The following is a 27455-nucleotide window of genomic DNA, read 5'->3' on the forward strand; positions in this document are numbered from 1 at the left end:
TGCAACGATTGAATGCCAAAAATCTCGCACACAACCAAACTGCGGAGGCCCACACTCTACAGACTACAGGTACTGTACGGCAATCCCACAGAATCAAAAGACTCAAACCCAAATCAGTAAACCTCCACATGAAGCAGAAATCTTATGCAGAGGCAACTACGCCAAGACCGACTTACTCCTAAACCGATCAACACACCTCCAAAACTCTAGCGAACCTGACATGTCATATTTGACAAGCTGCATCGGAACAATGCTATCAGAACTCCAACCCCCCCCCCCCCACACACACACAAGAAGTCAAGGACATCATCCTTAAGCATACTTAGTTATTATTCTCAGCAATCCTAGAACTATAGGAATTCGCAGCAGAGATCCAAGCTGACCGATATTATCCTCATCAACGAAATACATCTGCGACAAATCAAAAATCAACAACTATATCACGCACTTCACAGAGAGATCCTACGCAAGAGGAGAGGCACAGCCATCTTCATCAAAAGAGGATTAAAACACAATGAAATCGATAAGTCCCAAACTGGACACAGAAACAGCAGGGATCGAAGTCCACATGGAAAACACAAACAGTCTCAAGATATATGCAGCCTACATCCCGCCCCAAAGAAAAAACTCCTAGATTCAGTGGAAGAACTACTGAATGCAGGTAGAGCAGTGGTCATAGGCGCAGTTCATAACGCCAAACACCCAACTTGGAACAACAGAAATGCAAACAGCAACAGCAGAACACTCAATTCATATGCTACAAGAAATATGACCCATAGACCCCATATTTTACGGAGCCACCGGTCGTCCAGACGTACTTGATACAGTAATACCAAAGAACGTAGTACACGGCTATCAAATATAGGCGATTAACGATATGAGTTCGGATCACAGCCCCCTTAATACTGCAAGGGTACCATACATGATCTAACTGAAAACAACTCTCCTCAGCCTTCCAGGAAAACCTAGGCTCATAACATCTACTGAAGAAATAGAAAAGGAAGTGGCAACCCTTGAAATATAAATATTGACAACAATATCCTATGTAACAAACACGACCATACGTGCACCGCAAAACGGACTCCCAGAGGAAATAAAACAACTTATCCTAGAAAAGAACAGGCTATGAAGACATCATAGAACAATGGATACCACAGATAAACAGGCAGCTAATAGAGCAACGATCCAGGTTCGGTATGCACTAAAAGACCACGGAAACCAACATTGGAACAACAAGATATATCACTTAAGCACAGAAGACCAGTCAATACGGAAAGTTATGATGTCACTTTGCTCAAAGCACAGCACACTCCCTCCAATAAATATGAAGAGAAAGCGGAAGCATTTGCAGATAGTTTAGAAAGACAACGCAGCCCCAATTATGCCCAAGTAGTCTTAAACCTGATAAGAAAAATCCACACCAAAGTGCGCAAAATAACTGAGAACGTCAAGTCCTCAATCCCACAAGAAACCCATATCGCCAGCAGAAGTATACCAAATTATAAGAAAATGCAATACCAAAAAGGCCCCGAGCGCGGACGGAATCACGAACAAGGCGCTCAAGCTGCTCCCTCGCAAAGGCATTATGCATCTAGTGGCCATCATCAATGTAATCCTACTGCTAAGTGACAACCCAGAACGATGGAAACTTACAGATATCTTCCTAATTCCAAAATCAGGAAAAAATACACAATTCCCGCAGATCTATCGACCCATCAGCCTACTGTTATGCATAGGCAAGATAACGAAAGCGCTATAATCGTACGGATTCAAGAGGCAGTAGAAAACAACCACGTCATACCAGACAGAGCAATTCGGCTTTAGGAGACATCATTCCACAATTCAACAAATCTACAGAGTCATTGACTACATTACCCAAAAATATGAATGGCACCAACAATGGCACCAACACCAACACGCATAGTCTTCCTGAACATAACCCATCCATTTGATAGAATTTGGCATTATGGACTAATTTTCAAGCTACACCAAGTAGGAATCCCATTACCACTAGTTGTATTCATCAAATCATATCTACACAACAGACAATGTAAGATAAAATTCAGTGGAATCAGATCCACTAAAAGAAGAGTCACAGCTGGAGTCCCCCAAAGCTCTCTGCTATCTCCCTTACTTTTTTTCATATACATGGCAGATCTCCCCAAGTTGTCCCCATCCATTTATGCCGATGATAAGATCATCATAGTCAGTTCTCTCCGTCCAAAACCGGCCATAAATAAACTGCAGAGAGAGCAATGAACTAAATAGAGAATTGGTACAGCAAATAGCGCATCTGAATCAACCCAGAAAAAATCTCCGCAGCACTATTCACCAGATGAAAAGCAGAACCGAATACATCTATACAAATGGTCGGAAAAAGCATCCCTTTGCACAGATCAACCAAATACCTAACTTCATAGTTCAGCTTGATAAAAGCCTAAACTTTAAGACGCACATCAATAGTGGCCCTAACGCCAACCAGAACATAGCACAGCTACATCCGCTCCTGAACAGGAACAGCTTCCTAATCATAAACAACGAAATTCTCCTCTACAAATCAGTGATAAGACCTCAACTAACCTATGTCTCACCAGCCTGGGGACACACAACTGTAAGAAATATCCAAAGACTACAGACAATCCAGAACAAATGCAATGCCAAAAACCCACAATAAATCCCCCACCCACAAACAAGAACTCAGATAAAGGAATGAAGAGTCAAGGACTTAACCCATCACCCAAAGAAGTTAACAGGTATTGATCAGTTTGGATTCCATGCATTTGTTTTTTCGTTTTGGATGTAAGTGTTCCGTTTTCAAAGTTTTTTTGCAGTCATCACAGATAATCAGCTAATTCGACAGACAGCTGACTACAGACAATCCAGCATGGTTCCATGCTGCAGAACATAATAAATTAGTTTGCTTCAACCCTGTTTGTTAGATTTGATATTATTCTTGCTGCTAAATATCCGTTTATCTTCAGAATTTGAGTGTGACAAAATTAATATAAAATATAATTTCTGATAGTTATTGAATGGATTGCAACCTCATGTATCTTTATGGTGCAGAATTCACTTCAGAAAGCTTCAGTATCGGTTTTACATTTAAAATCAATTAAATATTACCACATAGTGACCCGGTGAATGTAATCTAGACTGGGTGTGCGGCTTGTGACTCAAACTCTCTATCTCTGATTCATAATAATCCAACTGTAGTAGATTCATTTTCTTGCATGCTCGACTGTGAGTTCAAATCCTGCTGCGGAATTAGAAGGTAGATGATTTTTACCTCCCGGTGCGAAATAATCACCTCGGTTGTGGAGCTGAAAATGCCTCTCATTGATATGTGGCTAATATAATTATTCATTTGTTTTTTTATAGGAGTTTCCAGGATATTCTTTGTTCATATTTTTCTTTGATGGTTTTAAACAAAACGGTTTGAAAAATGGTTTCATAGATGGAAGATCATGTATAGAATTAAATTCGCGAGAATTTAATTTAGAGACTCATCGGGTCTTTATAGATTATGAGAAAGCTTTTGATAAAATACAGAGAAAAATTATGGAATATAATGAGAAAACAATATCCATTACATTTGGTATAAGCTGTACAAAGTTTATATAAAGATACAAAGGACATTTTGGCGCTGGCGGAGCCGAAAGCAGTCAAATGTTTGCAGTAAACGCAGGTAGAAAGGATTATGCAAATTTTACTGTGCGTACGTGACAGCAGCGCCACCAATTCCACTTAAAAAGGGATTGGGAACGTTCAGGCAGTTATTCGAATGACTGACGAATTGTGCTCAATATGCGTCCTACCTTGCCTCAGCGCGCTTTATTTGTTAAGTTGTTTTACCTTAAACAGTGCAATGTCGTAGAGGCCATTCGGGAATTTTGAAGGCTTCATAACATGCGTAGAGGTCCTATATCAGCTGTAGCACTGAGAACTATGATTAAGAAGTTTGAAGAAACTGGATCACTAGGAGTTAGACCTGGCAGAGGACGGAAAGCAGTGCAAGAAGAGACAGTAACAGACGTTGCTACTGCGGTGTTCGACGACACAGGGACCAGTACTGGTCCAAGGGCTAGTGCCATAGCTCGCAAACGTCTTATGGCTTATGGTACAGTCTGGAAAATCTTACAGAAAATGCTCCACTTCTATCCGTATAAGTTCAGTCGCGTGCAAGCACTAACTACCGCAGATTATGATAAGCGCATGACCTTCGCACTAACGTTTCTTGCCAGAATGGAGGTCGACAATGACTGGCCTTGGAGAATATTGTGGGATGATGAGGCTCATTTTTATCTGAATAGGTCGGTCAACACTCACAACTGCAGAATTTGGGCATCTGAACATCCCCAAGCGATCCAGCAAGTACCACTGCATTCTACAAAAGTAACCGTGTGGTGTGGCTTCACAGCTGATTTCATAATAGGACCATACTTTTATGAACATATTACCCCTACAGGTCCTGTAATTTGCTCCATGACTGGAGAGATTTATCGACGAATGCTGGAAAATTTTGTCATTTCTGCATTGCAGCAAAGACAATGTTTGGACTCCATTATTTTTATACAGGATGGAGCACGGCCACACATTGAACGTTCAGTACAGCGCCTTTTACGCCAGCATTTCAGTAATGAGAGGGTTATTAGTTCTTTCCGATGTAATGGCTGCCTTGATTCCTGGGACATCACTCCATGTGACTTTCGGCTGTGGGGTATTTGAAATCCGTTGTGTATGTCGATGGCGTTCCCAACTTGCATGTCTTGAAAGAGAACATAAAACGGGCTGTTATGAACATCAATCCGACTCCTTACGCTCAGCTGTAGAGCATGTCGCACACCGGATGCAATTTGTTGTACACAAGGAAGGTCAGCACATTGAAAATCGCGTATGTGGTCCAGGGGACCCTGATTCTGATGAATAAAACATTATTTCCTGTGAGTTCAATCACTACATTAATTTCTGTGTCTCTCGCAAGTTGCTGTTTTAGTTTAATTATTATTATTCTTATTATCATTGTAACGCGCCACATATCCAGCTGGAATGAGTGACGCGACTGTCGCTTACACTGTCGAAATGTTATTATTCCATTTTATTTGCCTTTAATGTAATTATTCGCTTGTTTTCGGCTCCGCCAGCGACAAAATTTCCCCTATCAGTGACTTATGGTATTAAATCTTTTTTTCGCGGAAATCATCTCCCCATGCCTTCAAAAGTCTGAATATAAAATTTGGTCTCATTCCGTTTATTGATTTTAGCTACAGATGCCTCCAAAGAGGGAAAGTTATTTTATGGCCACCCTGTTTATATATATATATATATACACAGAGTAGGAACCCCCCCCCGTATCCGCTGGGTTTGGTTCCATCGCCTTCCGCGGATAGTAGCGAACCACTAGTGAGACCCAGAGTTTTGCACGTGCATAGCAAAATTAAAGCAGCAAATTATCAGTAAATTGACTTAGTCTCACGCGCTAGGACTGTAGGGTTCTTTAGTGATTTTATGTAGTTAATATATAACGTATACACTAAATTGTATGACTAAATAAATAATAATAAAAAGAGTTATTTTTTTATTAAATCAGGTAATTTCTAGACTACCACTTCAACCGTACTACTCAGGGATGCTTTCTACCGCATTTGGGCACACGTTCCATTGCTCCTCGATTTATTTAAAATTATCACGAAACAATTTTTACGTCTTTCGAATCTACGATGAGCAAAGGAATGTGTGCCTAAATGCGGTGGAAAGCACCCCGGGAGTAGTACGGGTGAAGTGGCAAACCAAAAAAATTGGCTCATTCAATAAAATTTCGTCTTTAGACAAATAAACAAATTTAACCCACATAATAATTATGTAGAACGAAATGAGAAAATATTCTAATGAAAATGTAATTGTTAATAAAATCTTAAGATTTTTATTCTTATTAGGAGGAATCAACTGAGATCAGAACACCTCGTTGTGTTCAGCTACATATTTATTCATCTTCCGAATCTTTGGCAGTCGCTGCTTGCTTGCCTACTGAGCAAATGATGCGACGGCTGAGGATCATCGACAGTAGAAGCTTTGTCGACTTTTTTTTAAAAACATTGTTATTGGAAGTAGACGTTTTCGTTTCTTCAATTCAGTGAACAGGTTCTTCAAAGGTTCCAAAGCTTCTGTTACTGTGCGAGTAATTTTTATGCTGCGCATCATCATTGAATCATAATCCATTATCCGTTCCTTTAATGTTTGAGCCGTTCGAAATATCGTGACAAATGTTTCGAGTGTGTCCACGCTGGTGGTTCTTGTTCACTTTCATCCTCATCGTCATCTTCTTCTGTAGAAGATTTGGCAAGATCTTTCGTTAGTGAGCACCTCACGATGTCCATCTATGTAATCATTCAATTCTTCTTCTGTCATATCGCCAAATCCCTCTCCACCTATTTTCCGTGCTGCATTAATTATCGTTGTTATCTGTGAGTTAATAACAGGCTCGTCTTGGGAATTATGAACGACATCACTCCACAAATTCTACCAGCATGCAGTTACCATTTCTGGTTTCAATTCGCCCATTGCTCCCTTGATGAATGCAATTGCCTCTGCAGTTGTGAATGATTTCCAGCATTCCATGACTCCAACATCAGCAGAATCCTCATCCATTGCCATTGCACGAATCATATAGAAAGCCTGCCGGGCATATGAGACTTTGAAGCATCTAATGACACCTTGATCGAGTGGCTGAAGCAATGAGGTCGTATCAGGTGGGAGAAAACCACTTGAACATTTTCATCTTCGGTGACTCAGGGTGTCCTGGAGAGTTGTCTATTATCAATAAAACTTTAAATGGTAATCCTTCCCTCTCCAAGTATTTTTTCACCTCCGGAATAAAACATCGATGGAACCATTCCGTAAATAACACGGCCGTGACCCACTCTTTCGGATTTGATTGCCAAAAAACAGGCAGACAACTTTTGTTTTTGGTTTTTAAAGGCACGTGGATTCTGTACTCGGTAAACAAAGCCAGGTTTCATTATATGACCAGCTGCGTTGCCACAAAGTACCAGCGTCAATCTGTCCTTAAATGCTTTAAAGCCTGCTGCGTGCTTCACAGTTTTATGGATGTCGGTCCGTTGGGGCATTTTCTTCCAAACGAGGCCGGTTTCATCCTAATTAAAAACTTGCTTAGGATGATAACTTTTCTCTGCAATAATTTTTTAAAATTCTGCCGGAACAATGCAGCTGCTTTCTCATCAGCCGATGCAGATTCTACCGCAATGTTTATGTTTTTTAGATTAAACCTAGTTTTGAATCTATGCAACCAGCCCTTGCCCGTTGTAGATGACTTTTCTTCCTCTTCTGTTTCGTCTTGAGGCCGTATGTATTCGTATATCATATATCATATACGAAAATTCATCGTATATCATATATTTCGTATATCATCATGGCAACGGAAAATGTTATTAGACTTATCCTATAGGTCTGTATGGCTAGGGTTGTTTTCATGAGAATTGGCCTAGAATAGAACATGACTAGACAAAGCACTGACTCGCATTTCCTTGTAAGTGACGCCTCTCTTGTGCTCCTCAATGCATAATGCTCCAGAAGAAAACTTTTATCAATGCAGTGCTGTACACAGATGCTCAGAGTATACTACAACGAAGATGACCTTCAAAAGTCAGTTTAAGAATTAAACAAAACAGGAACATAACAACAAAAGTCAAAATTTTCACGAAAGAAAACCAAAGTCATGGCATTTAAAGGTTGAGAACATGTTAGATCAAAAATAGTCATAGAAAATAAAATAACAGAACAGGTGGCACAGTTTAAACATATCTAAAAGGTAGATATAGATGAAAAAAAATCATAAAATCTGTGGAACAATTAAAAGGACCATGAATAAAAAACGAGATGAGAAACTCAACTAAAATTTTACAAAGCAATCCCACTCCCACTCTGTTATTTGGTTTAGAAACATTAACCGTTAAAAAGAAAGATGAACTCGTACAAGCTGCAGAAATGAGATTTTTAAGAGAAGTTAACGATGCACAAAATTGAACCACATAAGAAATGAAGACATCAGAAAAGAACTAGACATTTACGACGTAAATGAACAGATCAAGGAATTTAGGGAGAAATGGAAGAACATCTAGGTTGGAAAGATATCGGCTACCAAAAGAGGAGGATAAATATAAACCAAAAGGAGAGAGAGAGAGAGAGAGAGAGAGAGAGAGAGAGAGAGAGAGAGAGAGAGAGAGAGAGAGAGAAAGATAGTTTTATTGCACAGATGAAAATTCTGTGCCGTCTGAGAGCGTCACTTTAGTAGTTGGGACTGGAGAAACTGCATTGGAAATACGAAACTGTCTATTCGGTTATGCATCTTCCTGTTTGATCTGTGATGACAGAGTTGGTCACAATTACCTTTGTCTTTCAGCTCATGGGTAGAAGAGATTCAAAGATTGTCAATAATATTGTTAGCTTTATAAGAAGAAGAATGATGTACGGAAATTCTCCCAATCCATTACTGGACTTCAGGGTCTTTCTCAATGGTATTCCATGCACTATTTGTGAAGTTTACAATCAAGAGAAGGTTGTTTTCACCGGAAGGACCACATGCAAGAAAGGATGGAATGTAGAATACGCAGGCTACCTTGCATCTACAAGGAGCAGCTGGGACATGAGGGACAGTATCTGCCTCCATTACACGCCACACGAATTCAAGGTAACAGAACCAAAGATACAAGAACTTAATATGTATACACTTAGGATGGAATCAGGAATATGGAACGAATATGACTTTGTTCCGTGCGTAGTGTGTACCAGATAAACACCTATTCTCTCTCTCTCTGGCTCACTCTTTTTGTCTCTTGTTACTTATAGTGATATTGAGGATTTTTCTGAACCTTATTTTTGGTACAAATAAATCGAATATATTTAGCAAATGAAGTGTGTTTCGTTTCATTTATTCAAAGTCTTTTCTTGCTTTGACCCTTCAACGAAATTCAACACATTCTTTTCATAATAATTTGTATTAATTATTTTGAACCATCCGAACAGTGTTGTTTATAATTTAGCATATATATATGACTGTATATAAACTTCATACAGTTTCAATTTCTTTTATTTGAATTTTCTGTTTTGCGTCTTCTTGTGTTGGTTTGGGACACACCTATCGAAATATTTTATCAACTGTTTTATTAAATAATTTCTGGTTAGTTATGTATTCCTTTCTCTTATAAATTGATTGCATATTTTTAATGTTCTATATATATATATATATATATATATATATATATATATATTTTTTTTTTTTTTTTTTTTTTTTTTTAATATTTGACGTAAAATATACGAGACTTCATACCTGTTAGATAGCAATTAAAACATAAACTGTGGGAGTTGTATCAACACACATCATCATCGTCAGCAGCAGCAGCCATTATCGATCCCTGCTGGATGAAGGCCTTTCAAAGATTACTCCAACACTCTCTGTCCATGACTGTCCGTTTCCATGTCACTCCTGCAAATCTGATGATATTATCAATCCACCGCGATTTAGGTCGGCGTCGTGGTCGTTTTTCCTCTTGTGGAATCCAGTTCAGTACCTCTTTTGTCCATCGCTGATCTTGTCTTCGGGCAATATGCCCATCCCATTGCCACTTCAAATGTTTCACTCTTCCTATGATGTCAGAGACCTTGGTTTGATTTCTTATCCATGTATTCCTTTTGTGATCCAATCTTGTGATACCAAGCATACTTATTTCCATACTAAATTGTGTTGTTCTTAATTCTTGAATTTCCTTTGCATTCAGTGTCCATGTTTCACAGCCATATGTCAGTATAGGAGGAATACACTGGTTAAAAACCTTTCTCTTCAGTCATAATGGTAGTTGGTATTTGAATATTGAATGTAATTTTCCAAATGCTTTCCACCCAAGCATCGCACGCCTTTGTATTTCATCAATGATATTTTGTTCCATTGATATCTGTTGTCTTAAGTATATGTAATGATCTACTTGCTTAATTTCCTCATTATTGATTTTAATTATTTCTGGTTGGACATAACTATTGAACATAACTTGGGTCTTCGTTAGGTTTATCTTTAGGCCTGCTGTTCTGCTAGCAATTTGGAGCTCATGGATACGAGTCTGTAATTCGTGTGCAGTTGAAGTAAAGATAACTATGTCATCTGCAAAGCGTAAAGGGCTTAAATATCTTCTTTTATCTTCAGACCTTTCCCTTCCCGATTAAGAAGTTTGAATATTTATTCTAGGCACGCTGTGAATAATTTTGGAGATATTGTGTCACCCTGTCTTATACCTTTCTCTATTCCCACAGTAGAGATGTTCCATTAAAATGAATTGCTGCTGTGGCATTGGCGTATGCTGATTTGATGGTTCTGACGTAGGGCTCCTCCACTTGTTGGTTTCGTAATGCTTTAAGTTTTAAGTGAATCAAAGGCTTTCTCATAGTCAATAAAACCAAGACATAGCGGTAATTGATATTCATTACACCGTTCAATAATCTGCTGTACAACTTGAATAAGGTCCATTGTACTAAAGCCCCTTCAAACGCCTGCCTGTTGTTTTGGTTGTGCTAGGTCCAGAGTCGCACAAAGCCTATTAGCTAAGACTTTTGTAAATACTGTGTAGACCACTGATAGTAGACTGATAAGTCGGTAGTTCGTCAAGTCTTCTATCTGATCAACACACATAAGAGAGCAAAAATATCATTCAAAACATGACAGGCTTGAAATCTGATTAATGATCTGATAAGGCAGTTAATCATATCTGCATAAAGGTAGAGCGGAATTAGAAATACTTCTTAGATTTATCATCGTGTCTTTAAAGAGACAGAAATAGCTTCATTATACTATACTATTTATTACTGAACATTCGATCTTTGGACCAAATGAAGAATATGGGAGGACACATCAAAATTTGACCTTGGTAGTATTGAATACCACCAAATAGATTCCTTTATCAAGTACATTTACAACTATCCTTTTATTTAATTACAAAACAAGTCGATGTAGTTTATGTAGCTCTCTCGCTTTTGTTCCATGACAACGAGGATTGCGACAGCATATCTACGTTTCGGTCGATAACATACTTGAATGTCCAAACAATTTACTAAGTCGAAGGTATATTATTTGGACAGTTTTGTGAGTTTACTGAATGTAATAAAGTGGACACTTGTAATGTGTTCTGCGTAGGTTCTTGGGATTCATACTATTAAGATTGCTAAGATAAAATTATTGCACTTTGCAGATGTACACTACGTTGCCAAAATTTTATAGCTTCAATGTTTCGAAGCCTAAATAGCTTGAAAAAATTGATATTCGACTGCCTAATAGAAAATCTATTAGGTGTTCTCCACTCGTTAGCATTTCCAGTATTTTTCAATGTCTAAGTCTCATTTCATTCATACAAACATTACAAGGTTATATTCAGGGAAGGACATTGTTTACAATATCAGTAAATATACTTCGTCAAGTTTTTTGTGAAATATTAAATATTTCACAAAAAACTTGACGAAGTATTGAAATATTTGACGAAGTATTTGAAATATTAATTTGTAAATCAAGACTACTATATATATATATATATTTTTTTTTTTTTTTTTTTTTTCAAAATTCATTTTTACTCGGTTGGAATATTATAAAAAAAGGTTTAATGATTATTACCGAGAGAAAAGATGACAAGATATATTTAAAAAAGATACTACTAGTTTACTAGTTTCGTTACATGAACATCCTAAGGTATCACAATCAAAGAAGTATATAAAAAAATTACAGAGACTTAAAATTGTGCTAACAGAACAAGTATAAAAAACAGTAGCGTGTTTGAAAAAAATGCAAGTATGAGTTCCAAACAAACGAATACTACGCGCTGTCGCGAGTGAAACTGGACTCAAACTGCTAACATCCATGTGTGCTACGATGAACTCGAAAGAAAGATTGTTGAATCTAGGGAAATTTCTCTAGATTCCTCTCATATCAACAACAGCCTGAGTTACAATCTCTCTGACGCACACGTTGCTTCTGTTCAGTACTGGTGCACTCGCGACAGCGCGTAGTATTCGTTTGTGTGGAACTCATACTCGCATTTTTTTCAAACACGCTACTGTTTTTTATACTTGTTCTGTTAGCACAATTTTAAGTCTCTGTAATTTTTTTATATACTTCTTTGATTGTGATACCTGAGGATGTTCATGTAACGAAACTAGTAAACTAGTAGTATCTTTTTTAAATATATCTTGTCATCTTTTCTCTCGGTAATAATCATTAGTATTACACTGCTTAATCATAAAAACTTCTAGTGAGTGTGAATCATACACACCAAACAACATCATATTTATCCAATCAATACTCTCCAGAGTGATGTGGTATTGTACGCATGCCCTGCACAATGGACGATTCCTACATTTTTTTTTTTTTTCACAATGACCTAACTGTGACGTTTGTTAGCTGGTATATGTTCGTTTTTATAATTCTTTATCTGCACTGTTTACATTTAGGCGTTGATTTTTCATTAAGGATTGATGCAAATGAAAGAAGCAATCTGGACGCAAAGTAATGGTTGCGTTAGTTAAGATCAGTGTGGTGTTTGTTCAATATTTCTTGTGTGTAGTTTATTCGAAAGAAGTAACTCACTGTGTTCATTTTGAAAATGAAGGTACTTAGTTCGAATGTTTATTTTGTTATTTTTACAGTCAATAGTCATTTCTTGCTATTGGTAGTAACATTTTTCTTTATCACTATAAAGAAAAATGTTAAATATTCATTACTGATAAAAATATAAATTGACAACTTAGGAAATTTGTTTTTTAAGTAACTTTGCAATTTAGAATTAAGGATTAATTTGTAATTCAAAGTGATTTTTTCAGCAGAAAAAGTTATAACTACCTTTACAGATTTAGTCTGCAAAAATCTAATCAACTTAAAGTAAACCAAAAAAAAAGTCCTTATAAGGACTGGCTTAAAGGGGCGAAGCAAGAATGCTTTTTATCTTCCCCGTTATCTGTAGAGGACAGTGTAGGGATAAGGTGTTATTGAGCAATTTAAGCTCTGATCATGGCAGGAGGGTAACAGCAATAATCGAGCCTCAGTTAGAACTTCATTAGCTACAGCATTGCCATTCATTACCCTCCAAGGGTATTGGATTGAATGAATCAATCACCGCATCTCACGGTCGATTGATCCCCTCTCACCAAAAAAAAAAAAAATACAATTGCTCTTATATTAATTTAGTTAACGTTAAAACGTAAAGGGTGTATAAAAATAAAATAAATATTTAAAATATTACAGAAAAAATTTCTTAATATTTTATGTTAATTAAAAATAAAATAAGATATGTTTTAATTAAATATTACCAAATTTTATTTTGCATTATCTATCTTGATAGAAATGCAAACAAGTGTACGTCATTAATAAAAAGCTTTGCAACCTTATCAACTTGATAAGTAAAATTAGAGAATTGTATATTGGTGGCGCGCACGTCGTTTAAATTACTGTAAAGGTTACGAATATCGAAGAAAAAAATGAAATATGAAAAAAAAAAGTGAAATACTAAACATAAAGAATGATAATTAGTATAAAATAAAGTCATTTACATGATGATAAGACTTTTCATCAGTTGATTATTCAGTTTTATTTCGAATATTCTAGAAAATGGAACTGATTGTCCAAATTCTCTGACAAGAGGAATTCAAAAGAAGGACAGCAACATATCGGCTGTCCTACACAGCCTCCTGGCTGAAAATCTTAAGCGGAAAGAAATTTGGATTGTTCATTCAAAAGAAAATGGTGAGCTCATATTCGAAATAATTTTAGTATTTAAAAGAGAGAAACAAAAATACAGTTTCAATTTTAGGGATATTCCTTAAGTCAAGCGATGCCTATATTAAAACGTCGAAGTGTAATTTTTCAAGATTGCTAACATTATAAATTGCAATTACATTCCAAACGCATGGTCATAAAGAGACGCATTTCTTGTTAAATACTATATTGTACATATGATGATAAGTATTGTCCCAATACTTATAATGTAGTATTATCCCGATACTTATTTGAATAAAGAGTATTACACATAAAAGATAAACAAGCAATAATAGAACATTCTTATTCATGTGCTGATATTTTTATTTATTTATTTATTTATATATTATGTGCCAATAGTTTGAATGAAATTCAGAAATCTATACATTCGATAATTTTACATTAACATTTGCATTTATAATAACAGCCTACGTCCTAAAATCTATCACGTTAACGTCTATGAAGGCTATTTTAATTTCAGAATATCCGTTAATAGAAGAATTATCAGTGAGGCTGCATGGCAGTTACATTAAAACTGTACTGCTTCATTGTTCGAAGTTCGGGACACTGCTTTCAGCCATTGACGAAGACTATCATCCCTATAATGAACCCAATACTGTGTTTTTCGTGACAAGTGATTTAGAAGAAGGTATTCGAGTATCTCAACAGGTAAGGAAGAACTTTTATTCACACATTGCTGAGCAAAATTCGGTACATTATGTTGTTGTGTTGAGAGCCTTCTTTATTGTGGCGAAACGTGTAATATCGTTTATTCTTGCAGTCGCTGTCAAGAAAACATGGCTGGATGGTTTACGTTTCTAACGCTCCGTGTGGCTATGTAGAGAAAATTGCATACCACCCCATCGATTTTTATGGCTGTGCTAATAACCTATACATAGCCAGCTGTGATGATGATTATAAGGTAAGATTCACTTCTTCGAGGAAGTTTGGCATATAAATAAGTCAGCAGATTTATTTCATTTTATATCTGTTTATCGAGCGGTGAAATTCTGGGGGGAATTCTTGTTTCTGCACTGGTATCACTGGACACAACATATGCTAAAAAAACAATGCATCATCACACTAATGAAAAGAGTCCGTCTGTTGTATTGTTAGCTGTTACGAGTGATCCCTACATATATGTAAATATTTGTATGAAAATGAATCTAATTCCTCACTTTTTAATTTGTTAACGGTTCCAGAATAACCCAATAGCGGTTTACGGCTTACGTGGAATACGGAAAGGAAAACTCTGTTGGCTCCGAATATCCAATACAAGAAAATGGGTCGAAAGCAGCAATTACAATAGGCCGATGAACGTGTTTAGGAAGAGAAAAGGGAATGCAGCAGGAAGAAAGCTTCAGTTTGCTTCTATTCCGGTAAGATTTCAATAGCCGAGAGCAATAATTTTATGCCACTGATTCACAGATACATTGCATGACCTAAGAAATATATTTTTATACAGAGTCTTATTAAACTAAAATGATTTTATAAGAATTTAATTCAAATTTACCTATTTTAAAATTTATATGAAATCTAGAATAAAAAAAAATCAATGATTTCTGTGGTTTATTTAGTATAATGAGAGGAAAATTCAATTTTTATTCTTACACCAATTTTATTTTTATGTAATCTGCTCTATAAAATAAAATGATGTTTTTTTTTTTTTTTTTTTTTGTAACGTATGGGGAGAGAATGGAAGAGTCCTTTTTAGGACTTCCAGTGTAACGGATAGCAATGCTACCAGTGAAGTTTTAACTGAGGCTCGGCTATTACTGTTATTACCCAGCCATGACTAGAGCTTTTAGCTCAATAACACCCATCCACGCAGATTTTCTTCATTCAGATGACGGGATAAAGAGTCAAGGACTCAGTTCATCTCCCAGTTCTTTTAAGAACTTTTTTGCAACGTTTTCGTGTCACGCTTTTTGTCAAGTTATTTGAAACGTTTTGAAACTCAAGGGCTAGCCTGCGTGTCGAGTCTTCAAAATTCCAATCATAAGAATTCAAGGAGAACCAGCCTACCAGTCCGGAACTCGGAGGGTAAGCGCCGGGGGACGGAACCCCCTTTCGAGTCATCAGAATTCAAGGAGAACCGGCCTACCAGTCCGGAACTCGGGGGAATTGGGCGCCGTAGGCGTCAGGGGAAAGGAGCCCCCCCCTAGTACTATTATAAATGAATTATTCTTTGCAATAGTCCAAATTAAAATTAAAAGAAGAGAAGAGTGAGAATGTAGACCTTGGGAGGATAATGGATGGCATTGCTGTAGTCAATGAAGCTCTAACTGAGGTTCGGCTATTGCTGTTACCCTCCTGCCATGATCAGAGCTTTAATGGCTCAATAACACCTTATCCCTACACTGTCCTCTACAGATAACGGGGAAGATGAAAAGCATTCTTGCTTCGTCCCTTTGAGCCAGTCCTTATAAGGACTAGTCCAAATTAAGGATGAAAAGTATTTATTTATTCTTTGTAATTTGTACCAAGTCAACATTAATTAAGCTAAACTAAGACTTTTTTATTGCTTTGGTATCGAAACGCCCAATTTCCAATCAATATCGCCTCCGACTTTATGATCCATTTTGTGAAGTATGCCATGCACTTGAAGCCGTAGGACACCTCTTGTCCCGGTGTAGAGCATTTGGCGAAGGCTGGCTGAAATGTTTAGGATCCCAGTGACAACTTTCTTTTAGGTAGCACTATTGCAGCTTCCCCACAGGTGACAAAAAAAAAAAAATAATTTTTCTCATCAGTGTTCTAAAGTATCACATATGAAAGATACGTAAAAAGTGAAAAGTCAAACTACTGATTTAGATGCACCCGGTGGGTCAACAGCTAAAACTGGTCAATAGAGGCCTTTTTTAGTATGTTACTCTATCTGTTTCTCTTTGTCTTTTGTGTGCAGAATCTCAGTGCCACTTTTCTACTCCAAGGGTCAATGATGAGAGACGTGAACTCTCCTGAACAATACTGAATACAAACACTCTAAGTCTAGGACATAATTTTATCCACGATTTTTTTTTTCACCTAGACATTTTTTTATTCATTTTAAGCTGTTTATTTTACACATCTTTCATAGACATTTTTTATATTATTCTGCGTATTTAACATTTGCACATAATAACGCTTTCATTTTATGTACGATTGATTGGTTATTTGTTTAATGAATTTCTTTGTTTATGATGCTCTATGATATATGAAAATTATTCATTTAGTTCTTATTTAAAAAATAAAAAACTCATGCAAATTCTTTTTTCTAAACAAATAAAATTATTTCACTTTCAGAATTTTTACTAATCATAAATTAAATGTATATTTATTAATACACCAATTTTAATTTGATATAACAACATTAGTTAAATATTCTTTTGTTTTCTGTAATTTTAGGTGGACGTGGAAGGACGAATCAATCGACCGTGAGATGCGGTGATTGATTCATTCAATCCAATACCCTTGGAGGGTAATGGATGGCAATGCTGTAGCCAGTGAAATTCTAACTGAGGCGCAGATATTGCTGTTACCCTCCTGCCATGATCAGAGCTTTAATAGCTCAATAACACCTTATCCCTACACTGTCCTCTACAGATAACGGGGAAGATGAAAAGCATTCTTGCTTCGCCCCTTTAAGCCAGTCCTTATAAGGACTGTAATTAGGTTGAGTTGATTAATGATTGGATAGTGAGATGCGGTGATTGATTCATTCAATCCAATACCCTTGGAGGGTAATGGATGGCAATGCTGTAGCCAATGATGTTCTAACTGAGGCTCGGCTATTGCTGTTGCCCTCCTGCCATGATCAGAGCTTTAATAGCCAATAACACCTTATCCATACAATGTCCTCTACAGATAACGGGGAAGATGAAATGCATTCTTGCTTCGCCCCTTTAAGCCAGTCCTTATAAGGACTGTAATTTTGAGGTTGAGAGGAGAAAAATCCACCATACCATTGGAGGGTAACGGATGGTAATGCTGTACCAATGGAGTTTAACTGAGGTTCGGCTGTTGCTGTTACCCTGATGAGTTTCGAGAGTTCGCTCTCTTGGGATTTTTGCCTTAAGGGAGCAATTTGAGTCTCCGGGGAAAGTGTTCTCCGGTACGGCCCGCTGAGGGATTCTTGTCGGTGAATTATTTTCTTCGGAATGAGCGGTTCTGCTCGGTGGTTTCACTGAGTGGAACCAACGCGGAGATTTGAACGGTTTTTCGCCCATGAATGAGTGGCCTAGAGATCGTCTGATTTTTTGAGATTTTACCCCTTTACTTAAACAGAGGGTAATGGATGGCAATGAAGTTCTAACTGAGGCTCAGTTATTGCTGTTACCCTCCTGCTATGATCAGAGCTTTAATTCATAGCTCAATAACACTTTTTTCCTAAACTGTCCTCTACAGATAACGGGGAAGATGAAAAGCATTCTTGCTTCGCCCCTTAAGTCAGTACTTATAAGGACTATGTAATTTAGCTCGCCCTGTTGTGGCCGGGATCTATGTCTAATGCACGCTGAGTTTTCGAAAATGGGGGCAGGGTGACCACATCTAGTACCTTCGTACTAGATTTATCTAGTACTTTAGATCTATCTAGTACGTTTTATACATTTTTCGTGTTTTAGTACGTTCACCAACAGATCTAGTAATTTTTCTCTTCCGAATAATAATAATAACAATAGCATGAGAGTTGGACATATGTCTAGTACGTTTTTATAAATTTTTAGTGTTTTAGTACGTTCACCAACAGATCTGGTACTTTTTCTGTTCCGAATAATAATAATAACAACAACTTGAGAGTTGGATATATGAGTTGAATATTTTTCTCTTCTACCTCCCAGTATGTCACATTCAGTGACACAAGAATATCATTTCTCTTTTTTTTTACCTACCCTTCTCACTGTTCGCTAGTCTTCTCTCTTCCCCCACGATCCCGTACTCAGGCAATCCGACTGGCATTAGCCAATGAAAATATATTCTTTGCTGTTCAAACACTTCTCGAGCGTTATAAGAAGTCCAGTGTTTTTATTAATTTTATTAACAAAAACTTGTTTAATTCTTCATCGCAAATATTATTTAGATTTTCCTTTAAAACATGGACAAGTGACAGGAAAAACTTTCTAAATTTAAATTTGATTCTAAATCTTGGGGGAAAATGTGTAGTGCATGAATCAGTCAGTACTATTGAAAGTGAAGATCTCAATGCCAGCCCTTCCCATTCACAAGAAACCACTTTTCACACAGGTAATTCAGATAAAAGAGAAAGTGATGCTAGTTATGATTCAAATTCAGGTTTACAAGGTTCATCTAAAAAGATGAAAAAATCATATAAAAGCAAAAATTCAAAGAAGAATGGTTGGAGGATCCCTTTCTTAAATTCTGGATTTATTTAGGTAAAAGTAAAGGCCACACTTCTTAGTGTACATTTTGTGATAAAAACATTAATGGCAGCAAATGTCTATTGATTCGTTATGCAAACACTCCAAAATACTAGCAGAATGCAGAATCTAAAAGAAGCTCACCAGGTATAATGTCATTGTTTAAATCCAGTACCAAATATTAGTCGGAAAAATAAATTAAAAAGGCAGAATTAAAATTATGGTCATATGATGCAGACAAGTCCCTTCCATACAGGAGTACAAAGGGTGCAATGAGCCCGGGCGGCATAATTTAGGGGCGATATAATCGAACACGTTCATAAAAAATAGGGAATAAATAATACAGTGAACTGTTTGTGCATATTTGTCACCTTCGAATGTGAGAGATTTCAGTGAAGGACTGAGTCATTGGGTAGTTAAATAAATGGTACGAGCTTCAACAAAACTTACTTTAATCACTGCTCTCAGCACACTTATCCAACATTTAGGAGTTTCTTGAGTTTTCTTCTTAATGGACCTGCGTTTCACTCAGGATTTCTCCATGCCTCCAACGATCTCGATCTTGAGCCTCTCTCTTCCATGTTATCCCCATAGATTTCACTAGTGGATCTTCTCATCTTGTAGGTGGTCTTCCTGGTTTTCTCTTTATTCTTGTTGCCAGTTGAATATTCTATATGTCCATCTGTTATTCCTGAGTCTGGCTATGTGACCTGCCTATCTTATACTGCAGTTACCACATCTTTTATGCCTGATCTCTTTCTTAGTTCCGTGATTCTAACATGTTCCATTTTGTTGATGTTAAAATGCTACGTTCCATTGCAGGCTGAATTATTCTGAGAGTCTCTTCTTCTTTTCTTGTCGTGTTCCATGTTACATTACAGGAGTATGTTTGTTTATTATATAAAAATAACTTTTTTTTTTACTATTTGTGTTTTTTCTTTATTTTAGTATACATTCCTCTTAATGTGCAGTATAATAAAATGATTCGTAACGTGTTATTGTACTTCGGGATCCTTTAATTTTTAATGGAATGGGAGCACAAAAATTTTGCACTCATGAGGCGCAAACCAAAGGAACGGCCCTGGATGCTGATCACAATATGCTTTTGTGGCTTATGGATACTCTTCCAACTCTATTGAAAACAATTGCTCTTGATAGTGAAATTGCTAAGAAAATACAATGTGGACGCACTAAATGTAACACTCATAAAAAATGCGTTGGCTGTAGATTCACACAATGAAATCTCTAAAAAAAAACCCTTTGGTGAATGGACTCCTTTTGACAAAAGAAAAATTGAAACATTCATCAGCTACAGATTTTACTATTTCTGAAGAGTTAATTAATTTAGCAAAATCTGATAAAAATAATGAATAAATACTTCCAGTGTTTTCCTCGTGGGTGGGAACCCCTGTATATACGTAAATAGCATATTAAATAACTGAAAATGTAATGTTACATTATTTTAAACACTAAAATGAGACTAAACATTATATGGTAAATTAATACACACGTGAAGTGCTAGAGTTAGAACTGGGGCTTCCGTTTTGATGATTAACAACTACAGCTCTTGGACTCATAGATGACTACAGTGAGGTGAGTTTCGATTTGTTTTCTTTTCATATTTGTTGTACCTTCGTTAATTTAGCGGTTTTACATTGAGTTCATCTATGATAATAAGGTAGTAATATCGTAAAATGTCGTAAATAGAGTGAAACGAAAGCAAATGAAAATTTAGTTCTTTTTTTCAGATCTAGTACCTTTTTTTCTGCATAAGTTAGTACGAAATATTTTTGCTGGTTGGTCACCCTAGGTGGGGGGCTATGTTACTGAGTGGAACCAACGCTGAGTTGGACGGTCTTTCGGCCACTATGGAGTAGTCTAGGGATCGTCCTAATTTTTAGACGGCTTTAGTTACATATAAGCCCCAATGTAGCTCATGCATGTCGTGCGAGGCGACTAAAATGGGTACCCAGGGAGGGTAATGGATGTGTGTAGAATCTCAAGAAGGTAACAGCAATAGCCGAGCCTCTAGCTCAGGCTCGGCTATTGTTGTTACCCTCTTGCCATAATCAGAGCTTTATAGCTCAATAACACCTGATCCTTACACTGTCCTCTACAGATAACGGGGAATATGAAAAGCATTCTTGCTTCGCCCCTTTTAAGGACTGTAATTTAGCAGCGAGTTTGGTATACATGGTAATTAGTACACTTAACTTTGCGTATTATTCAAACCATGAGCTGAAAATGTCTTTCATTGCCCATCCATTCTCGATAGGCAAGCTGTAGGTTTTCGTAGAAATCATCACTCCCTTCATCAGGCTTATTTGTGCTGGGCGTAAAAAAGACGATGATAGACACATTGATAGACACATTGATAGACACGATGATAGACACGATGAGTCTTAATTTCTTAAACTCTTCCATTAATGACAGGATACTTTGTCATTAATGACAAAGTATCCTGTCATTAGTGGAATTATAAGGCCCTGGGTCATGGAATGCCAGCAGAGTTAATTAAGGCCAAAGGGGATGGAAGGATAAGTGTTTCATATCTTTAATTATAAGGATATGGGGGGAAGAATCATGGGGTAGAGACTGGAAGGAGTCGGTTTTCATTACACTACAATAAAAGGAAGATACGAAGGCGTGAAAGAACTATAAAGCTATTAGTGTAATAGCTCATGCAAGCAAGTATCTTTTATTAAAGATCGTTCTAAATTGGATTGATGGAGAAGTTGAGGAAGAGATGCTCGAGGAACGAGCAGGTTTAAGGAAAGGGCATCAGAGATTTGATTCTTTCTTTAGACAGATCATAGAAAAGTGTAAAGAATTTGGACTCCCTATGGTAATGTGTTTCATAGACTACTGTAAAGCTTTTGACTGTGTTAAGCACGTCAAACTGTGGGAAGTAATGAAAAGAATGCGATGGGTTTTCCTCAACGCACTATTAGGTTGATAGCTACCTTTTGCACAGCGAAGGAGAACAAATGTTGGATTAACTAATTGGCTTCAGATCGGTAAGGATGCCTACTTTTTCCTCATTTGTTTGGTATCTATGCGGAGGCCTTTATGCGTGAAGTATTGGATAAGTTTAACATAATAATTACGAAAGGTGGCAGATTCATCAGTAATCTGAGGTGTGTAGATGGTACAATATTTCTAATGACAAGGAAGAATCAGAACATATTCTTGACAAAGTTAATGAGATCAATAAGCGAGGACTTTAACTCAATTCTGCCAAGACAGGGATTATGATTCTCAAGGGAAATACAAACAGGGAAGCTGTTGAGAAACAAGTGTACATTAATGGAGAAAGAATTGAGGAAGTCAAGTTCGAATACATGGGATCCATTATTAATATGAATAATTGCTGTTCATAAGACGTTAGAAGAAGATTAGGAATGGCTAAAACAACAGCCAGAGAGTTGTCTAAAATCTGGAAGGATGGATCTATCTCCATGAGAACAAAGTTGAGGATTCTAGATAAAGTTGTTTTCCAACAGCGACTTATGGGTGTGAGACATGGAACCCAAAAGAAGTCTGATAGGAAAAGGATAGTTGGTTTTGAGTTGTGGTGATATGGAAGGTGTTGAGAATATACTGAAAGGTGATCAAATGGACGGGCGTTAGAAAGTATCAGCAGAACTTTACCGCTCCTTAAGGATATTGACAGAAGAAGGTTGAAATACTTTAAACACATTGAAAGGGTGGAAGGATTTCTCAAAACAGTAATTGAAGATAAAGTTCCCGGAAAAAGAGGAAGGGGTAGACTATCTCATGAGATGGATGGTGTGTCTGGAGTAACTAATCTTCAGAGAATGAAACCATCCACCAAATCATGCGACAGGACCACCTGACGAGTACTGGTGTGAAACATCACCAAAAAAAGAAGTAACCGGACTGCATGTGATGATGTTCAATGAGCAGATAGAGCTGAAAAACGATTTCAATTGAAACACTCTGAAACATACACTGCTTGGATAGAAGTCAATTGACACTCCAGAGGTGAGGGACATCGTGCCATGTCACGTGTTTGTAGCCGGTATAACCTGGAGGAATGTGATGCTCCCAAGTCAGTGCAACAGTGTCCTGGTAAAATGGCTGTGAGAAGGTAACTGAAAGACTTTGACAGACGTGTTGTTATAGGATGCCATGTGACAGGTCTACCTGTTCGGAAAACTGGGCCATCCCCAGGTCAACAGTCAGTTATGCCATACCGAGATTGAAGCGTAGGGCTTTAACTGCACGTGCTACTCTACTGAACCACCCAGAACACACTAACCAAACGTGACCGTAGGGTGTTACGATGGATAATTTATTAAAACCCATTCGTCGGGCGACACGTTGAATTCGGAGTTCCAGAGATCGACTAGAATACGAATCTGCACGAAACCATTCAGAACGGAGGTTAACACCATACCATGGGTTTCCATGGTAGGATCGCAATTTGCAATCCCTACATTACTCAAACCAACATGCAGCGTCGTCTTCAGAGGTGCAAAAAGGATGTACAGTGGGACGTAGAAGCTTAGAAAGCTATGTTATGGAGTAACCAATCACGTTACACCCTTTACCAAGCAGATGGATGGATGTGGGTGTGGCGGAAGCCCGCTGAAGATATCTTACCAGAGTGCGAAACCCAAACTATGAAATTCGGAAGTGGCTGTGTGATGCTATGGTCCTGTTTTTTCTTGTGTGGTCCATCTTGTTACTTTTTGGATCACTCCTAGTGCATAGTTTTTAAGTAAATGGGAAAATACTAATCACCATTTCGTTTGTAGGCAGCTATAATAATATTTGGTCTATTTGATAAAGAAAAAAAGAGTTTAACCAAAAATAACTTTTTAATGAACTATAATATAAAATTAACTGAATGGTTTAATTCATCTTCAACTCTAGAATTTTCTTTTGCTGGAATAATTTCTTTTTTTTTTTTCCCTAGAGGAAACCCTTCTTCTCATATGATCCTTCAGAAGGAGAATTTTTGGAGACCCGACTTGTAAATCTGCTGGCAGAGCAATTGAATTTCCGGTAAGTGAACTTCCGTAATATTTCCTCAATAATTACAAGTACATAGGAATGCAAATCCAGCTTCTGTATACCGAGAAAAAAAACTGTATATATATATATATATATATATATATATATAATATATATAAAATATGAAACAAAATGGTATATTGTTGGTCCTTATCCTTATAAGGACTGGCTTAAATATATATATATATAAAATAAAATAAAATAAAATATGAAACAAAATGGCATATTGTTGGTCCTTATCCTTATAAGGACTGGCTTAAAGGGGCGAAGCAAGAATGCTTTTCATATTCCCCGTTATCTGTAGAGGACAGTGTAGGGATAAGGTGTTATTGAGCTATTAAAACTGTGATCATGACAGGAGGGTAACAGCAATAGCCGAGCCTCAGTTAGAACTTCATTAGTTACAGCATTGCCATCCATTATCCTCCAAGGGCATTGGATTGAGTGAATCAATCACAGTCCAATTCCTGGCATATTGTCCTTATAGTCCTTATAATAAGGACTGGCTTAAAGGGGCGAAGCAAGAATGCTTTTCATCTTCCCCGTTATCTGTAGAGAACAGTGTATGGATAAGGTGTTATTGAGCAATTAAAGCTCTGATCGTGGCAGGAGAGTAACAGCAATAGCCGAACCTCAGTTAGAACTTCATTGGCTACAGCATTGCCATCCATTACCCTCCAAGGGTATTGGATTGAATGAATCTATCAGATTCTATCCTGGCATATTGTTCATTTTGTTTCAACTTTATCAACTTAACCTATAGAAGTTGCTTCAAAGTGTTTTAATTTTTAATAAGAATCTCTTGAGAAGATATAGATATAATTAATTTTTTAACTTGGTGATACTGTATATTAGGGTTACCAAGTAATTTTATAAACATAGTTATTTAACTCCTAATATACAGTATCCCCAAGATAAAAAATTAATTACATCTCTATCTCCTCCAGAGATTCTTATTAAAAATAAAAACACCTTGTAGCAACTTCTATAGGTAAAGTTGATAAGGCTCTGTTTTACTAAACCTTGGTATTTAGGGTCTAGCTACTCACTGAGGAGACTTCAAAAAAGGTTGAAACCGGTCTGGGTAGTGACCCCACCCATAATGTATTGCAGTATACATCTTTTACTGAGATGTGCTTTACGTTATAGGAAAATACTAAGAATAGTGATCAGAGCTTTACCCAACTTTACAATGAGTTGTCCTGGTGTTGTACCATCTTTAGACGTGAACTATGTTTCTGGCGAAAACTTAATTTTTCTTCTACCGAAAACTCATAGAGTTTTCGGTAGAAGAAAAACCCATCCTGGGACGGTAATGGATGGCAATGCTGTAGCCAATGAAGTTCTAACTGAGGCTCTGCTATTGCTGTTACCCTCCTACCATGATCAGAGCTTTATATAGCTCAATAACGCCTTAACCCTACACTATCCTCTACATATAACGGGGGAATATTATGAAAAGCATTCTTGCTTCGCCCCTTTAAGCCAGTCCTTTAAAGGTCTTTATATACTTAGTATATATATATATATATATATATATATATGTGCTAAGTATATATACTATGTATATATACTTAGTATATATATATATATATATACATAGTACATACTTAGTATATATATATTCATATATATATATACTAAGTATGTACTAAGTATATATATATATATACATATATATATATATATATATATATATATATATATATATATATATATATATATATACATCTAAGCCACATTAATTAAATATATATATATATATATATATATATATATATATATATATATATATATATATATATATATATATATATATATATATATAGTTCACTTTTCGCATTCTTACTATATTTTAAAGTAAAGCAGAAGTAATTCGTTCCACTGGAGATTTTGGACATAAATTGGCTAATCGATCATATGATGGACTTCTAGGTCTTTTGCAAAGAAAGGTGAGTAAAAACCAAAAAATCATTTTTATCAAAACATTTTGTTCGAAACAATCTGCTATACGAGAATGATAAAATATAATAGTATGACAAGTACCGAGGGTAAAATAGCACGCGTCTGCTCAGTCTCCTGCGGCGTTTTTCCTTCAGTTCCTTCAGAGCTGTTGAATAAACTGCTGCTGTAACAGTTTTCACCTTTTTTAAGTACTTGGCAAGGATTACACAATCCATATTCCAAAAGACAATGGCAAGAACCTTCCTTGCTGACATTTGGATTTGGAATTTCTTTCACCATGGAGAACCTACGTGTCTCCATTCCATTGATTGTTGTTTGGACTCTGGGGTCATAGTAATGAAGCCATGTTTCATCAACAGTCACAATATGAACCAAAAAATGTGCACCTGATTTCACTTCTCTGAGTGCTCTACCATCTCCAGATATTGGTGGACAATGACCCTAACTCGTTCCTTGGATATCACCAGAGTCTTTGCAATGTTTTTGGCTGTTTGGCTGGTATTCGTCTATCAACAAGGATCATGGTATGCACTGCATCGATGTTTTCAGGTGGGATCGCTGTGGAAGTCTTTCCTGATATGGGGACATCTGTTGTCTCAGGATGCCCAGTTTTAGACTTGATCACCCATATATCAACTGTTAGATATGCTGGGGCAATGTTCCCTAAAGTCTCACACAATGTTTGGTGAATCTCAGTTGTAGACGTTTCTTGCAGCACGAAAAACTTGATGACGGCCCACACCTTTGTGTCTTCGAATTTATTCAAAACCTCTGACGTGTCTTCTTATATATATCCAATTTATTCAAAACCTCTGACGTGTCTTCTTATATATATCCAAAAACACAAAGAACAAATTATTACAATTTGATGAAACATAGAGATTAAAAGGTTATAAGATTATAAGATATGTTCTTTCCTGTGATTATATCAGTTGCTTTGATATCATTTTGGTTCTAGGTGTTTATCAGAACGTTTTAGCCCCCTCTCGTATATATCATTTTTGAAGAAACCCTCGCTACTTAAAAATTAATTATATTCATAATAATTAAATTATCAATTAATTTTCATTAAAAAGATAAAATGTGTTTATCCAATTCGTTTCAGAAAATTGATATCACATTAGGACTAGGAATAACTTTCGATACGTGGTTGAATTTCGGTTTTTCTGTGGCATATCATATACAGCCAGTGACTTTTGCAACCCGTGCTCCTAGAGAGAAACCTCAACCCTTCATTCTGGTTAAACCTTTCCAGTGGAAGGTGAGCTATTAACTTAATTTTTTAAGTAAACTTA

General features: G+C 36.7%; 1 protein-coding gene across 1 annotated transcript in view; it reads left to right on the forward strand.

Moving 5' to 3' along the window:
• LOC150102277 (ionotropic receptor 40a-like) overlaps nucleotides 1-27455 on the forward strand; it is a 96363-nt gene that overhangs the window by 14991 nt on the left and 53917 nt on the right. Inside the window, exons 3-10 of the mRNA XM_090399549.1 lie at nucleotides 5934-6060; nucleotides 13649-13786; nucleotides 14226-14467; nucleotides 14580-14720; nucleotides 15001-15177; nucleotides 24098-24186; nucleotides 26057-26147; nucleotides 27266-27421. Coding sequence (XP_090255675.1) covers nucleotides 5934-6060; nucleotides 13649-13786; nucleotides 14226-14467; nucleotides 14580-14720; nucleotides 15001-15177; nucleotides 24098-24186; nucleotides 26057-26147; nucleotides 27266-27421 — 1161 coding nt within the window. The remainder of the gene's footprint in view (nucleotides 1-5933; nucleotides 6061-13648; nucleotides 13787-14225; nucleotides 14468-14579; nucleotides 14721-15000; nucleotides 15178-24097; nucleotides 24187-26056; nucleotides 26148-27265; nucleotides 27422-27455) is intronic.

The sequence above is a fragment of the Typopeltis vanoorti genome, chromosome 10, assembly GCF_054136105.1.
Source record: "Typopeltis vanoorti isolate ZY-2024b chromosome 10, IOZ_Tvanoo_1.0, whole genome shotgun sequence".
NCBI classification, from domain to species: Eukaryota; Metazoa; Arthropoda; class Arachnida; order Uropygi; family Thelyphonidae; genus Typopeltis; species Typopeltis vanoorti.